Genomic DNA, 16,429 nt, shown 5'->3' on the forward strand with positions numbered 1-16,429 from the left:
CTTCTGCACCCCAAACCCATCCCAGGCCCCACCCCATGCACCCCAACCCCCTGCCCCAAGCCATCTCCTACAGCCTGAACCCCTCATTCCTGGCCCCACCCCACAGCCCTCACCCCAACACTGCCCCAGCCTTGAGCACCTCCTCCCCCAAGCCCCTCATCACCAGCTCCGTTAGGTCACAGGCATCAATTTTCTTCAACTGGGTCCCCAGAAAAAAAGTTTGAAAACCACTGCTTTATGCCATTATCTAAATCACTGATGAAGATATTGAACAGAACTGGGCCCAGGACCAATCCCTGTGGGACCCCACTCGATATGCCCTTTCAGCTTCACTGTGAACCACTACTAACTACTTTCTGGAATGGTTTTCCAACCAGTTATGCACCCACCTTATAGTAGCTCCATCTAGGTTGGATTTCCCTACTTTGTTTATGAGAAGGTCGTGCGAGACAGTATCAAAAGCCTTACTAAAGTCAAGATATACCCCATCTACTGCTTCCCCCACTAACCACAAGGCTTGTTACTCTGCCACAGAAAGCTATTAGGTTGGTTTTGACACGATTTGTTCTTGACAAATCCATGTTGACTGTTACTTATCACCTTATCTTCTAGAAGTTTGCAAACTGATTACTTGATTATTTGCTCCATTATCTTTCCAAGTACTGAAGTTAAGCTCACTGGTCTAACTCCCCAGGTTGTCCTTATTTCCCCTTTTTTAATAGACTGACGCTACACTTGCCCTTTCCCAGTCTCTGGAATCTCTCTCATCTTCCTTTAGTTTTCAAAGATAATTGCTAATGGCTCAGATATCTCCTCAGTCAGCTCCTTGAGTATTCTAGGATGTATTTCATCAGGTCCTGTTGACCTGAAGACATCTAACTTGCCGAAGTAATGTTTAATCTCGTTTTCCCTATTTTAGATTCAGATCTTACTTCATTTTCACTGGCATTCACTATGTTAGACATCCAATCACTACTAACCTTTTTGGTGAAAACTGAAACAAATAAGTCATTTAGCACTTCTTCCATTTTTACATTTTCTGTTATTGTTTTCCCCCCCTCATTGAGTAATGGGCCTACCCCGCCCTTGGTCTTCCTCTTGCTTCTAATGTATTTGCAGAATGTTTTCTTGTTACCCTTTAGGTCTCTAGCTAGTGTGATCTTTTTATTGGCCTTGGCCTTTCTAATATTGTCCCTACATGCTTATGTTTGTTTATATTCATCCTTCATAATTTGACCAGTTTCCACTTTAGGGAGTCTACCTCCTGTCTGAGGATCCTCTCATGAGTCGGGTCCTTGAAGAGGGACAAGGAAGGGGTTTTTGTGGCAGGAATGAAAGGAAATTCTGCTGTGTAGCCTTGGCTGCTCCGGGGGAGTCCCATCAAAATGATCTCTTGGCAAGAGGCTGGGATTGGGAAGAGGACAACGATGAGGCAGTTTGTCTGCTGCGCTGCACCCTCTAGTACGGGGTGGGCAAACTACAGCCCGGGGACCGCATCCGGCCAGGGAGCAGAGTGGGTTTTTTTTTTTTTGGGGGTTGGGGGGGGGGGGGGGGGGGGGGGGGGGTCACAGATAGCTAGGGTATGCCAGACCATCCCGGCTGGCTCCAACATAGCTTTCCTGATTGGACATGCCAGCTTGATAGGGCCTGCAGCCTGGAGGATGTTAAACAACTTGTGAGTAGAGTCTTTGTTGATCTTCCTCCTCAAACGCTCCCAAAGGGGCTGAGAATCTTATCAATGTGGTATCCTCGTCTGCCCTCACGCTCAGATCCTTTGACGCAGGAGGTCTGAAGTAAGGATCCCAAGAACTCTAACAGGGCCAATGAGTGAGATTGTAAGGATGAGGAGGATACCATTGGTCCCGAGCACAGTAGTGTGCCCTCCTGGAGTGCAAGTGTGGCCAGGAGACTCTGGAATCCCTGTTGGGGCTAACCTCGTGCCTTGGGGAGGCAAAGGAGTCGCTGTCTCAACCTCTAGTTCACCAGATAAGTAAAAATATTCAATTCTGCCAGCTGAGCCATTGGTACAGTATGCCTTGCAATACAGTAAAGGAATATGGTGCACTGATGATGTGGATATCTCACTAGAGACTACCAGTTCCAAGAGTATCAGCGACTCCGGGTCAGAGTACAGAGCCAGGCCATAAGAGATAATATGCCACGGTCTAACAGTGGGGGACATGAAGGGCTTTTACCCCTTGATGAAGCAGACAGTGCCGATTTAGGTTGGGTGGTGAATGTTGGTGCCACCAAAACCTCCTTCTTCCTGCTGTAGTGCGGTACCTTTGGTGCAGCTGGCAATCGCTCCTTTCTCTCTCTAGCAGTTCTGGGGCACTTTTGGACCTCAGTACTGGTGGTTGGGATCCATGCACCCCATGAATTCCTGACACATCCGTAATGGGGCACAGAAACTTATTACATTTGGAAAGAACAGGGGATGCAGTCCTCTTCATAGAGGCCTCAGGAGGGGATTTCTCCCGCTTCTTAGGAGGGTATTTGTCCTTATCCTCCTCTCATTGCAGGTTAGAGTATTTGGGCCTGGTTTCTGATGGTTCAGAGTTATGGAGAATCCAGCCAGGAGGGGTGCTACTAAGTACGTCTGGCCAGCATACACGGGACGCAGATGACCCAGGTTTGAACTGGTCTCTCAACGACAGCTCCATCAGGTATCTTTGGAGCTGGAATTTTCAGTATTGCTGGGTTCAGAGTGGAAAAGAATTACAAATATTGCACATGGAGGGAATCCAAGCCAATATACAAATAAGTCATGGGGGGATCGCTCATTGGGAAGACGGGGGGCAGACCATGCAGGACTTAAACTGGGGATCTTAGGCATACTAAGCAGTTGAGAATGGAAGGGGAAACTCCGGGATTCCAAAATGCTAACTAACTACTAAAACTATCTAGAAGGTAAAACTATTTACAGAAAAACCTGATCTGAAGCAGAAATTCTAGTGAAGATGCCAAAACTTCAGGGTTCTCTCTCAGGTCATGAAATGTAGAAAGGAATTGGAAAGGCAGTCAGTCTGTGCCTATCTTTATGCCCTTGGTTTGGCACAATGAGGTGGCACAGGCATGGACCAACGAATGCTGCTAGTGAAAAATCTTCTAGTTTTAGGCGCAAGGAGAGCATGCACACCCACAGTAGAATACTCACAGGGACCAAGAATTAAAATATCCCTCAGCACTTTCTTTTTTTTTTTTTTTGAAGAATCACAGGGTCCACTCCAAAATCCCCTAAGTAAAAGCAGATTCTAAAGTTCATGGCTGTGAACAGCTGTTGTTCAATTCAAAATCATTGCCATGTTTGCTACGACTCTCCACAACCAGTATCTAACTCAGTTTGCTTTGTAAAGCACAAATAGGAAAGTTACTATTTCATATTAATACGTATAAGTATTCTAATTGTTTTTACATTTTCAAAAAGCACACTGCATGCAGTGCTATTTTATACTTTTTTTACCTCATTTTTGATGAAATCAGCACTCATTCCAGTTTCTTTATCTTCAGAGGAAGGCAATAAAACTGATTCCTCAGGAACAATTTGTGACCAACGCCCAGCCAGTGAAGGATTTTTAGGATAGGATATATTTTTGCATTCTGTGCTCTCCCACAGAAAGATACACGCAGTAGGAGTAATGAGTAGCACCTTGTTCCCATCTCCTGAGACATACAGGTACAATCTCATGGAGCACTCTGAAAAAATAATGTGTCAGAAAAGTGACTGTTTTTCAGTGTCCACAGATTTGCATAAAGAGATTTTACTAAAAAAAAAAAAAATATGTGTGCTAAAAGGCGTCAAAACACTTTTTAAAACATATTTTAAAGAGCATTTAGTAAGTTTAATACAAGGAAGACACATACGAACAGCAAGCAGTGCTGTCAAATGTATCAGGGTAACTGCATGGGTCTCTCTCCCTCCATGGTCCACTTCGCCCAAGAGAGATGGCTGGGAGCCAGAAACCTTAGGTCGGTGCCCTCAAAGGACCAGAGAGGGAGAATACAGATGCAATTGTCCTAAAACTGTGACAATATGTACCAAATGTAACCAAATGTGAGACACAAGTAAGAGTGGTGGTATAATTCAAACAAACTTTGTTGTTGAAGTAAGCCTCCAAATAGACAAAGGAGGCAGCATGCATTACATCTCAGTGTAAACTGCAGACACAGAAAGCTTTGCAGTAGCATCAATCCATACAGTGATATCCTATGTAAAGATGGGGCAAGAGAAAAACCTGTTTAAAAAATTTCTTTGGGGATTGCTTTATCGTGATTGGGTAACATTACTCATCTTGATTAGTGTAATCTCCTCTTCTCCCTTCACTTATCACCCCTTCTAAAATCCATGCAACACGCAGCTTTTAAGATTATCTACTTTGCCTCAAATGACCATGTAAACCCGTCCACTGGCTCCCCTCTTCTCCACCATCACAAAGTCAACCTTATAGTGACTGTTCTAAAGACTCTACATTTCCATCTTCATAACTGTGGGTCCCTCCATTCTGCCACTGATAGCAGACTTGATGTTCCATTTATTTGCTTCCCCTATGACCATCTCTGCATTAACCTTTGTCCCATAAGAACTGAAGAATGGCCATACTGGGTCAGACCAATTGCTATCTAGCACAATATTGTGTTTTCCAATGTGCAGTACTTTGCATTTATCAACATTGAACTTCATCTGCCATTTTGTTGCCCAGTCATCCAGTTTAGTGAGAGATCCCTTTGTAACTCTTTGCATGCAGCTTTGGACTTAATTATCTTGAGTAATTTTGCATCATCTGCTTTGCCACCTTACTGTTCACCCCTTTTTCCAGACTGTTTATGAATATGTTGAACAGGACTGCTCCTGATACAGATCCTTGGGGGACCTCATTATTTACCACTCTCCACTGTGAAAACTGGCCATTTATTCTTATACGTTGTTTCCTATCTTTTCACCAGTTACTGGTGCATGAGAAAACCTTCCCTCTTATCTCATGATGCCTTACTTTGCTTAAGAGCCTTTGGTGAGGAACCTTACCAAAGGCTTTCTGAAAGTCCAAATACACTATATTCACTGGATCACCTTTGTCCATCCCCTCAAAGAATTCTAACAGATTGGTGAGGCATGATTTTCCTTTATAAAAGCCAGGTTGACTCTTCCCCAATGAATCAGGTTCATCTATGCATCTGATAATTCTGTTCTTTACTACAGTTTCAAACAATTTTCCTGGTACTGAAGTTAGGCTTACCAGCCCGCAATTAGCAGTATCACCTCTGGAGTCTTTCAAAAATCAGAGTTACATTAGTTATTCAACAGTCATTTGGTACAGAGGCTGATTTAAGTAATAGGTTAAGCACAGTTCTTAGTCTGGCAATTTCATATTTGAGTTCCTTCAGAACTCGGATGACCACCACCTGGTCCTGGTGACTTATTACTGTTTAACTTATCTATTTCTTCCAGAACCTCCTCTACCAACACCTCAGTCTGGAACCTAAAAAGAACAGCTGGAACCTTCCTCATATCATCTGCAGTGAAGACCGAAACAAATAATTCATTTAGCTTCTCTGCAACAGCCTTGTCTTCCTTCAGTGATCCTTTTGCACCTCGATTGCCCACTGGCCTCATTGATTGTTTATCTGGCTGCCTGCTTCTGATGTACTTTAAAAAAAAATTGATGTTAGTTTGTGTCTTTTGCTAGTTGTTCTTCAAATTCTCTTTTGGCCTGCCTAATTATACTTTTACACTTGATTTGCCAGAGTTTATGCTGTTTTCCTCGGTAGGATCTGACTTCTAATTTTTAAAGGATGCCTTTTTGCCTCTAACCACCTTTTTACTCTGTTTAGCCATGGTGGCATTTATTTTATTTTTTTTTTAATTAGGAATATACATTCAATTTGAGCCTCTATTATGATGATTTTAAAAAGTTTCTGTGCAGCTTGCAGGCATTTCACCCTTGTGACTGTTCCTTTTAATTTCTATTTAACTAGTTTCCTCATTTTTGTGTAGTTCCCCTTTTTGAAGTTAAATGCTATTGTGGTAGGCTTCTTTGGTATTTATCCCTCTACAAGAATGTGCTATGATCACTATTACCAAGCAGATCAGCTATATTTATCTGTTGGACCAGATCCTGCTCCAAGAATCAATCGTTAACGGCATTTAGAAATTTTATCTCTGCATCCCATCCTGAGTTGACGTATTCCCAGTCAATATGGGGATAGTTGAAATCTCTCATTACTGGGTTTTCTGTTTTTGTAGCCCCTCTAATCTCCTCACCATTTCACAATAGCCAACATCATCCTGATAAGGTGATTGGTTGTATGTTACTACTGCTATACTCTTATTATTCAAGCATGGAATTTATATCCATAAAGATTTTATGATACTGTTTGAGTCATTTAAGATTTTTACTATACTTGACACTATGCTTTCTTTCACATATAGTGCCACGCCCCAGCCAGCACGACCTACTCTGTCATTCCTATACAGTTTGTATTTTGGTATTACCATGTCCCAGTGATTACCATCCTTCCATCAAATTTCTGAGATGCCTATTATATCAATATCCTCATTTAATACCAGGCATTCAAGTTCTCCCATCTTTACATTTAGACTTATTGGATTTGTAGACAAGCACTTATAAAATCTGTCAATATTTAGTAGTCTACCTTCATGTGAAGTAATTGAATGGTACTGTTTTTCCTTTGACTGTTTCTCTTCAACTCTTACTTGTACTTTATAGTAATGAGGAGAGAATAGAAGTTGATAGGGAAAGATTTCTTAAAGAGGATACTCTAAGGGATGTGTCTTTCCTAACCATGTGTTCCTCCACACCTGTCGGCTTTCCACCAATCCTTAGTTTAAAAACTCCTCTACAACCTTTTTAATTTTACATACCACCTCAATGCATGGAGTGCCCTACCTGAACTGGTTCCTCACTATTTAAATTCCTCCTGAAGACCCACTTTTAGGAGGACAAGAAACTAGCTGAATAAGTCCTCTACTTACCTATTTCACTTATCTCATGAATGAATTGCTTCTTTATATGAAAGGACAGGCTTGAATGCTGGGAGAGAGATGTAAGGATACTAGAATTGAAGCTGAAAATGGGATGGGGAGGATGATGTTGAACTGTGTACAGAGAATAGGGAATTTGGTGTGATTAACTTCTAAAAAACAACAACAAAGAAACATAACTAACAATGCATGCTGTCAATTATCTACTCGATCATCTTGCCTGAATGATGGCTTCCTCGGTATTTGGAAAGCTCCTACCACATTTTGGGTGCTACCAAAATCAAAGTAAACAACTTTATTTGTAAGTGTTATAGAAAAATAAATCCCAATGACAACAAGAAATCTTTCATTTTAATGGAAGAAAGAATATTTCCCTCTCTCTCTTTTGCCTTTAAAGGAGAGAACTGGCTGAGAGAGGGGGGAGTGGTTGCTACAGAGAGATGAGAAAAAGAACTTTAAGATCTAGATCTCTCTTTGAGGAAGATGTTGCATTTTGACAGAGAGTTGTTGGCTCAGGGACAGAGCTATCTGTGTAACTAAGCTATCTTCAGCAGCAACTCTGAGTCTTCTTGTCTGATCCCTGTTGTGAAAAGGCAGGGACAGCCAGAAAGCTGCTCCTGATGCAGGCAGAGAAAGAGAGATAGCGGCCCCATCTCAGACTCAGATATGCCATCTTTCAAAGATCCTGTTATCAGAAGAAGAGATACTGCATTGGCAGATCCCTTAAGTATATTGGCACAGCATTACTGCTGGAAAGGGGAACCCATTACTCATAGCCACCCATGGGATAGGGATGAATGGGGCAAGATTCCGAAGGGGCATTTGACGGGGAGAGGAGATCCAGTGGTGGGTTCAATGGAAGCACAGATGTCTCCCCTACTACCTTACCTTGACCTTTACCATTACCCCCATGGTTGCTTCTGAGTTCACTCACAATTCCTCAAAAAGGGCACTTTGCTTCAAGTTCACCCTTCAGGATGCAGTCCCCTGGAAACACTTATTACATTTGTCATGGTTACAGGGCTAGAGGCATCTCTGGCCCTTCTTCTGGTCTCACTGAATAAACAACCTCAGATGTTAAGGCTCATGTCTTCACCTCACCTAGGATGGAATCCCACAATTCTTCCACTTTTAGATCAGGCCTTGGGCTGTGTATCAACCTTGATTATTCAGCAAGTCCTACTGGGCTGAGCACCTGCAAGTCTTCCCTTCTGGAGCATGTGACCAGCAGTTAATACAGGTGACCAGACAGCTCTCTCACAAAGTGCTTTTTAATTTTAACAGCAGGAACAAAGCACTTTAAAACATTAAAGGATCTATATGCATGTTTATCTTACCCTCATCCCCACCATCCAACCGTCAAAAAACTCCACAAATTTATTCTGTTTAAGACAGAATCTTAAGAGTTTGAAAATCCAAAATGTAATTAACATTTCTGTTAATAAAAAGATTAAGGTTTGCTAACGGTTAGCTTAGCATACACAAAATACTAATTAGATTTACAACTCTCTCTTCTGCCAAATAAAAGTTAGTCATTATTTATTAAATAAAATTTAATCAAAGGAAGATCTTTCTTGTCGACGTTTTTTAATTTTAATAAAAAAGACAAATTGGCAAGTCCTACCTTGTGCTGCTGTAACCACCTTACTAGATTCTTCAATTGCTGGTACAATTTTCAGATAGTCCTGGTCTTTATTCCAAAGAAATAATTCTCCTGTTGTAACTATTCCTGCCAACCAAGCACCTGTTTTCATAGGGAAAAGGCTTCTTAAATTATTTTACTATAAAGTATTTAAAATTATCTTCCCCCATTTTGTCCCCAATCCTGCAAGTATCTCTGATCTAGCAGATCCTGTGCTTGTGTGGAGACAGCTACAGTATCACAGCCTTTTACAGTACTGTATGTTTCTAGATTGTTGCAATCTTAAATGAAAACAAAAATTTGAACTGGAACTTAAGAAAATACTTAACCATTTCTTGATGTTGCTAAGACGACAACATTTTTCAACAATGATTGAAGTCGAGGAATTTTCTTCTTTGTCTTTCCTGATAACAGGTTAATTTCACTTATACATTTATCATCTAAAAGAAAGATAGCTTCTTTTTCCTGTTAAAAGGAAAAAGGAATATTTCAGTTTTCAAAAATGATATTTATTTTCTATTTTTGCCTGAAAATTGATGCAGATATAGATAACGGTATTTAAGACCAGTGGGGGGGGGGGAACCCTTTATCAATTAAATGCAAAAGGCTAACATGAAATTCATGGTTAAGCATTCAAAAATCATGCAATGCTGAAACAAACTTTAACTCTGCCTTTTTTAATGTATCCATTACAATACAGGGCCAAATTCAGCACTCACTTATGCCAGGGTTGAATCTGGCCCATCATTTTTAATTAGCCTGATCCCACAATCCTTATTCCCACTTACCTGAATAAGACTACTTGCCTAGAAAATGCAGGATTAGGCCCTAAAGATCTGATCCTATGTCTCTGAATTCAACGGGAGTTTTGCCATATATCTCAATGGAAGAAGGATCAGACCCTAAACGGTTACATACTGTCTCTCAAATGATACAATGAAAGAAAGAAAAATTCTACCATGTTAGGTAACATTTGAACATATGAGTAAAGACTCTATTGTAATGTATATATGCAAGAGAGGAGAGCTAAGGCTATATGTTCAACTTTGCCTACAACATTTCCTGGCTACTAAATGCGTAACCATGCAATATTGATGTTGCTTTAAATTAGTTTTATACATAAGTTCATAAGTTGTTTTAAAAGAAAAAGATACAGTAAACTCATGCCCAAAGTCATTAAGAAACTGCGTATTTGTTGTACAGGTGCTAGCTAGCTAAAAGGCAGTAGTGTCTGTCACTATAGCAGGTTAAGTATACATTCCCATATCTGTGCATGTATATGCCCTTATAAATGTATAACTAAATAAATCTTTAAAGTAAAATAAGCAACTTCCACTCCTGGCTCCAGGCCCTTGCTATCCCCCATAGCACATTATTACAAGAATGTCAGATACTGAACGTAGGTCAGAATAGTTGAGTTCTGTTATGGTTGTCCCAGGGGAGGAATAAAATCTCAAACATATTTTTTAGTGCATAACACCAAATAATGCCAATAGGAATTATTATAATAAAAAAAAAAACCACTCTTGTGAAGCATACAGCTATCAAAAGATGTCTTCCATCAGGTATTGTGAGCAATATTGAACCTTGGAATGAAGTCAAAATGGCAGCAATAAATCCAGTGATTTGTCTTGGTGCTTCTAACTTAATAACCAGTATGGCACTTCTAAACCATTCCCTGAAGTTTTTTGTAAACTGAGTTGCTAAATAACTGCCACATAATCAAAACTATGTTTAATGTACAGTTAGGTTTAAATAAAAATCTACAGACTCTCACCTGTCCCAGCCAGGAGATTCGAGGCCAAGGTTTCCTATGTTTGATACACGTTGAGACTAAAACATCTAACTTGATCTCCATGCTTATTAGCACTCCCGGTAATCACAACAGTTTAAAAAAAAAAAAAGAATGGAGGGTGGTCTGCCAACATACCTGTAAAAGATTGAAAAAATACGTTGGTTTTCATTTTAGTTTTTGGAAGATACAAATTCAGAACACAATTTTTAGTCTCCACATACTACATAAACACAAACATAATTCCTAAGCATTTTTATTCTCAAAATAAACTGGACTTGTGGATTATTTGCATTTGTGAAATACATTTTAACCTTTGGGCCCATTTTACAGTATTAACAGGTGACATGGTTTCTGGTTGACAAAGTATATAATCAACGTAGGCTAAATATGCTTAGCTAAACCTTGGTTGTTCTAGCCCTATGCTTAAATACCAAGCAACATTAGTAGGTTTCAGCACAGAACTCATCTGTATCAGAATTACCATGATAGTACAATACGATTGCTTAAACTCTATGACATTTTATGGTTCCACATAATACACACTGAACTGAAGTAATCTAACTAATGTAAATAAATGAAGGCAGCACATGTAAGTAAAGGTGAAAGCTGTGAAGAAAGGCATATAGATAGGAAAACAATATCTTGATAAGCAACAGTACTGTGTAAAACTAAACATCATAGGAGTGAATCCAAACAACTCAAAATCAAATACGTACATTTGTATCGAGAAGCAGACGCTAGCACAGTTCATTATTAACAGGGCCCTACCAAATTCAAGGCCCATTTTGGTCAATTTCACAGTCACAGGATTTTTTAAATAGTCAATTTCATAGTTTTAGGTGTTTACATCTGAAATTTCAGTGTTGTAACCCTGGGGGTCCTGATTCAAAAGGGGGTCGGGAATTTCCACCCTTACTTCTGTGCTGCTGATGGCAGGGGTACTGCCTTCAGAGTTGGGTAGCCAGGGAGCAGCAGCTGCTGGCCAAGCACCAAGCTCTAAAGCCAGTGCCACCACTAGCAGCAGCACAGAAGTGAGGGTCAGAGGGTCTGGGTGAGGGGAGGTGTTTACCATATCTGCGGGTTTTCCCAGCAGCCTCCCGCCTGGGTTGGGAGTGTCCTGGCCAGCATCTTTGCAGCTTCCTACAGCTGAGGGAGGTTCAGAGAAGTGGGTTTGACCCAGCTCTGGGAGCAGCCTCTGCATGGGAAGAGTAAGTCCTGCCCCTCCCCAGCCCGGGCCAGGACTGGTAGGAGCCCCTGGCTGGGGCACCCCCAGCCCAGTCAGATTTCACGGGGGAGATCAGATTTCATGGTCCATGACGTTTTTCACAGCCGTGAATTTAGTAGGGCCCTAATTATTCATCTAGCACAGGGTCCAGAGTGAGGCACACCACATTCCACAATGTAGCCTCATCTTTAATACAGTGACATGGCCCTCTGAAACAACATATCCCACGATGTAATGCTTTGATCTGTATTACCAAGGGAGCTGCTCAGATGAAGTATTACATGTAGAAGCCTATCCTTTCTATAGGCTGCTTACATCAAGACAACATGACTGTGTGGGGCCACATCCAATTAATAACTGGTTGTATCTTTATCCCCCTCTAATAGCTACAGCTAATGGAGTTATTCTTCTAGCTCAAGCAGTACAGAATCATGGTTTGAGCATTAAAGGCCCCATAATCAAACTCTGAGAATGACTCAAATGGAGAATTCAAATGATTCAAAATCTGAGGATGATCCATTAAAACAGTGGCACGTCAATATGGGGCTTGGATAAGCATCTTCAGACATAGGAACTAGGTAACCCAGGCCAGCAGAGTGTAAGTCTTTGTTGATAATTTAACATAAGAGGATACATGTTTACTACAGTTGACAGCTAGCTGAATCAGTATTGGATATAGTTTGAAACAATATATTGGATGCTGGGACCCCTTGTCTTTATTCTGTCATATTGAACGTGAGCGTTTATATGGTTTGAGGTGTCGCACACTGGGACCTATCATGTGTGCTGATGAACTGTATTTCTCTCCTGCCTTCAGTATAAGACAGCACACTATATACCAGAATGCATCAAGCAAGGGCCTCCTGCGTTAAAGACAGCACATCACACCATAAAACTCAGTGTCTCTGCACTGCTATGTTGATACAGAAAATATTGTGTGAGGTTTTTTGGCCTCTGTTGCATAGGTCATACTAGATGATCAGCATTTTAATTTTTAAAAAAATTTAAGCATGGTCCCTTCTTGCTTTAAAATCTATGCACTGGAGAGCATGCATATGACTTAATTTAAGGTGGAGTAGAACAAATATGAAATTAAAGAATTAGAGTTAGTTTAAGTTTGGTTAAGGAAATATAAGTATTGTAAAGGAAGGCCCTGACTAGCAAGTAAAAGAAAGGCCTTCAGAATAATGAGTTACAAGCCCAGAAGGAACAAAGTAGGGAGGATGCCTGGTTCAAAGAGTAACTAATGACATAAAGGGAAGTTTCTAAAAAGAAGACCTATGACCAATAGGGGTGACTGCAGATGGTTTTAAATAAGAAAGAGACTCTGTCTTAGAAGAAGCAACATGGACTTTCCCACCCACATACCAGTGTTACCTCAAAATTAGGGCATACTCAACAGAAAAACTGTTGGTTAGCAAGAAGGATGGGAAGAGATAAGAGGAAAGACTTAGTGAAAAAGGAGATGGTAAATTTTATCTGGATTAAGACCAGAAATAAAGGCAAACTGCCCAAATTGGTTTTCAGCTTGTTATTAATTGGCAATGTCATTATTTGTTGACGGGTACAAAAAATTATCAATTTAGAGTTCTTTGCCAGACTCTATCTGATCATGCTTGAGCACACCAGGATGAGACAATTTGGCTAGGTTTGATCTATTTGTAACATATTGATCACATGCTAATGAATATTTTGTTATTTTGAATATTTTGTTATATTGAATATTTTGTTTGGCCACCACTGCAAAGTGGTGGCCAAACTTTTCCTGTCACACTCCTCCTTACGATTAATGGAATTTGTCCATGCCCCCCTTACTGCACAGCTGACTCAGCAAAGAAGCTTGGGTTGAAGGCAGAGCTGGGGGCAGAACCGGGGATGGGGAAGGAGCTGAGGTTAAACATAGAGCTGGCCTCGGGGCAGAGAGGGAATGAGGGCAGAAAGGGGCTGGAGGTGGGATAGAGCTGTGGCTGGGGCCAAAGCTGGGCTGGGCACGGATCAGGGGTTGAAGTGGAGCTGGGGCTGGGCTAGGGGCAGAGCTGGAGTGATTGGTACTCCCTCCCCACCCCCCATGAGGGCTGGCCCAGGCCCTGCCACGTACCCACCCCCCCATCCTTCTGCCACATCCCCCCCAAAGGGGGCATGCCCCACAGTTTGGGAACTACTGCTGTATCGGATGTAGTAACTGCTTAGTTTTTTAGGATTTTAAAGCTATTGTATAAAATACCATTTGGCCTTTGGAATGTATGGTTAAATTAAGGTTTGGTGGTCTCCAATATTAATATTCATAATTCTGAATATTATTGATAATTCCAACAAATGGTGAATCATGTGCTAAGCCCCATTACCTCAATACTCTCCTACTGAAGGCAGAAGAGGTTCAAGGTAGCACCCCACATCCTACAGCAAAGATAAGGGCATAACACAATCTGGGTCAAGCTACCTTTGCATTGGTGCATATCACACCTACCTCCATGTTGAAGTAGAGAAACGGTATGTTATATGCCAGGCCCTATTGCCTCAACCTCAAAAGCATTGGGGAAAAGAGTGTATCGCATGCGGGCGCTGTTACCTCCATACTAAAGAGGGTGTTTGTTACGTTGCAGTGTTGAATATGAGGGGATGCAATGTCCCATCCCCCCCGCATCGAGGGCCCCTCGCCCGCCTCGTCCCAGCTCACTCGCCTCGCGAGCTGACCTCACAGACGGGGGCGCAGCGCGCGGAGACGTCCTGTGGTCCCGGAGCGGTAACGGCCGCGGGGCCCGGGGGGGGGAGGGGCTGTCCGGGCGCTAGCAGCACAGAGCGAGCCGGCCACCCTCGGCCCAAGTCCCCACCGCGGCTCGATCCCGCGGAACGAGCAGAGCACTGCCCGTCCCACACTCACCGCGCTTCTGCCCCGCACAGCGGCTGCGCTACGGGCCCGGCTACAGCGGCGTCCGCCCCCGCCCAATTGCCGGCTGCGTCCAGAGCGAGAGCCGGGAGCTGAGGGGACTGGAGTGCGCAGCTGCGGGCGGGCGCGCGGGGAGGGGAGTGACTCCCTCCGAATCCCTCGTTTGGGTCTGGCGCCCGTTGGGCCCCGTCCGAGGCTGCTGCCCCCACGACCCCAAGCTGGATGCGCTCCCTCAGGGGCCTGTGCTGAGAAATCGGGGCCCGCCGAGGACTAGTACGAGCGGCGCACGTCCGCGGGAGCAGGCCCGGAGCGTAGCGGTGCGCAAGCCCCAGCGTCCTTCCCCTCAGCTGGACGTTAAACAGCCATGTAAACAAACGCGCCACACAACCGGTAGCTCCTCAGATATAAACCTTGCAGCAACCCCTCCCCTGCCTTTCATCTATTGACGTTGGCTGGTGCGTAGTTGCTGGAACAATGTGTACAGTGGGGGTGTTGATAGCTATTGTATTGAACAAAACTCTAAACCCGCTATATGATGGAAACTACTTCAAATCAGGAGGTCCTGCTTCACCCCGAGCACCTCTGATTCCAGCATCTATGGGCTGGTGTATTTGCAACAGCAGACTTGGTTTACCTTAACCTATTTGCAAGCGTTTTGCTCTGAGTCTGAAGTAAAAGGTATGAAAGAAAAATCATTCAACCAGTTGTTTTCCTGTTTTAGTTACAAGCTATATTTTTGAAGTTATAATCAATAGTATAATAGGATGAGATCTACCAGTGTAGAAAGCTACCCAGTCTGCATTTTCCTTTTTGTATAATATCACATACAGATGATTAAATATTATGACATACTATACTTTAGATAAGAGAAGGAAGCTCATATGCAGCATACTGGAGTTGCAGCTAGCAAGGGATGTGAAGGGTAACAAGAAGGATTTCTACAGGTATGTTAGCAACAAGAAGAAGGTCAGGGAAAATGTGGGACCCTTCCTGAATGGGGGAGTCAACCTAGTGACAGATGATGTGGAAAAAGTACTCAATACTTTTTTTGCTTCGGTCTTCACAGACAATGTCAGCTCCCAGACTGAGCTGCCCTCAGTGGTGAAAGAACAAGTTAAGGACTATTCAGGGATTTCCCTACACCCCCCTGAATTTCCCCAACACCACCCCCCCAGTTTTGTGAAGTAGTTACATGCAGTGTTGCCAATTTAGTGATTGTTTGGACATTTGAATTGAAATTGAAACATTAATACACACTTTAAAAGCATATAAAGTGTATGATAAAATACGTGTATCTGAAAAAGTATACTAGATTTGAAAAGTATGAACATAGACTAGTTTCCTTATACAGGTTTTGTTTTTATGACAATGTCAGTGCATTCATTTCGGTGATGTTTGCCAATCTAATAATTTCAAATTATGATTTGTTAGCAAAGTCTAAATGAGCTCTCCTGACAGCTAGTGATGAGCTGGGGGCTGGGAGGAAAGGCTTCAGGACCAGATTGTATTTACATTCACACCTAATCTACCTAGGTATCCAGCAAACAGAACTGTGTTGCCCAAGTGATAGATTTTGGCTGGGGTTGGGTTACAAATCACTTGAATGAGGGGGAATGAAATGTTGTTCTTATTGTATGAGTAAAGGGCAGTAGAACTGTACTTAGCCTGTGCTGATTGAGGGCATCAACAGAGAGGGTGGGGACAGGTGTTTTGCTTGATGGTCTGCCTGAGCCACAAGTACTATTTGACCTGCCCCTCTCCACTGTTTAAAGACAGAGCTGATTAGGCTCCATAGATAGTCTTTTGTTTTGTTAGTGACCACTACCACTGAAATCACTGATAATCAGGTCTAAGTGCTTAGACCTGCTGTGGGACAGTGT

The 16,429-nt window shown here is 42.4% G+C and overlaps 1 protein-coding gene across 1 annotated transcript in view; it reads right to left on the minus strand.

Annotated features, from left to right (window-relative positions):
* CPLANE1 (ciliogenesis and planar polarity effector 1) overlaps nucleotides 1-10,500 on the minus strand; it is a 174,011-nt gene extending 163,511 nt beyond the window's left edge. The window contains exons 1-4 of the mRNA XM_029910904.1: nucleotides 10,420-10,500; nucleotides 8,972-9,107; nucleotides 8,625-8,744; nucleotides 3,464-3,696 (exon numbers count right to left, since the gene is read on the minus strand). Of these exons, the coding sequence (XP_029766764.1) occupies nucleotides 3,464-3,696; nucleotides 8,625-8,744; nucleotides 8,972-9,107; nucleotides 10,420-10,500 (570 nt within the window). The remainder of the gene's footprint in view (nucleotides 1-3,463; nucleotides 3,697-8,624; nucleotides 8,745-8,971; nucleotides 9,108-10,419) is intronic.
* Between the last annotated feature and the right edge of the window lie 5,929 nt (nucleotides 10,501-16,429).

Source organism: Terrapene carolina, unplaced genomic scaffold, assembly GCF_002925995.2.
Source record: "Terrapene carolina triunguis isolate 2854851 unplaced genomic scaffold, T_m_triunguis-2.0 Scaffold69, whole genome shotgun sequence".
NCBI classification, from domain to species: domain Eukaryota; kingdom Metazoa; phylum Chordata; order Testudines; family Emydidae; genus Terrapene; species Terrapene triunguis.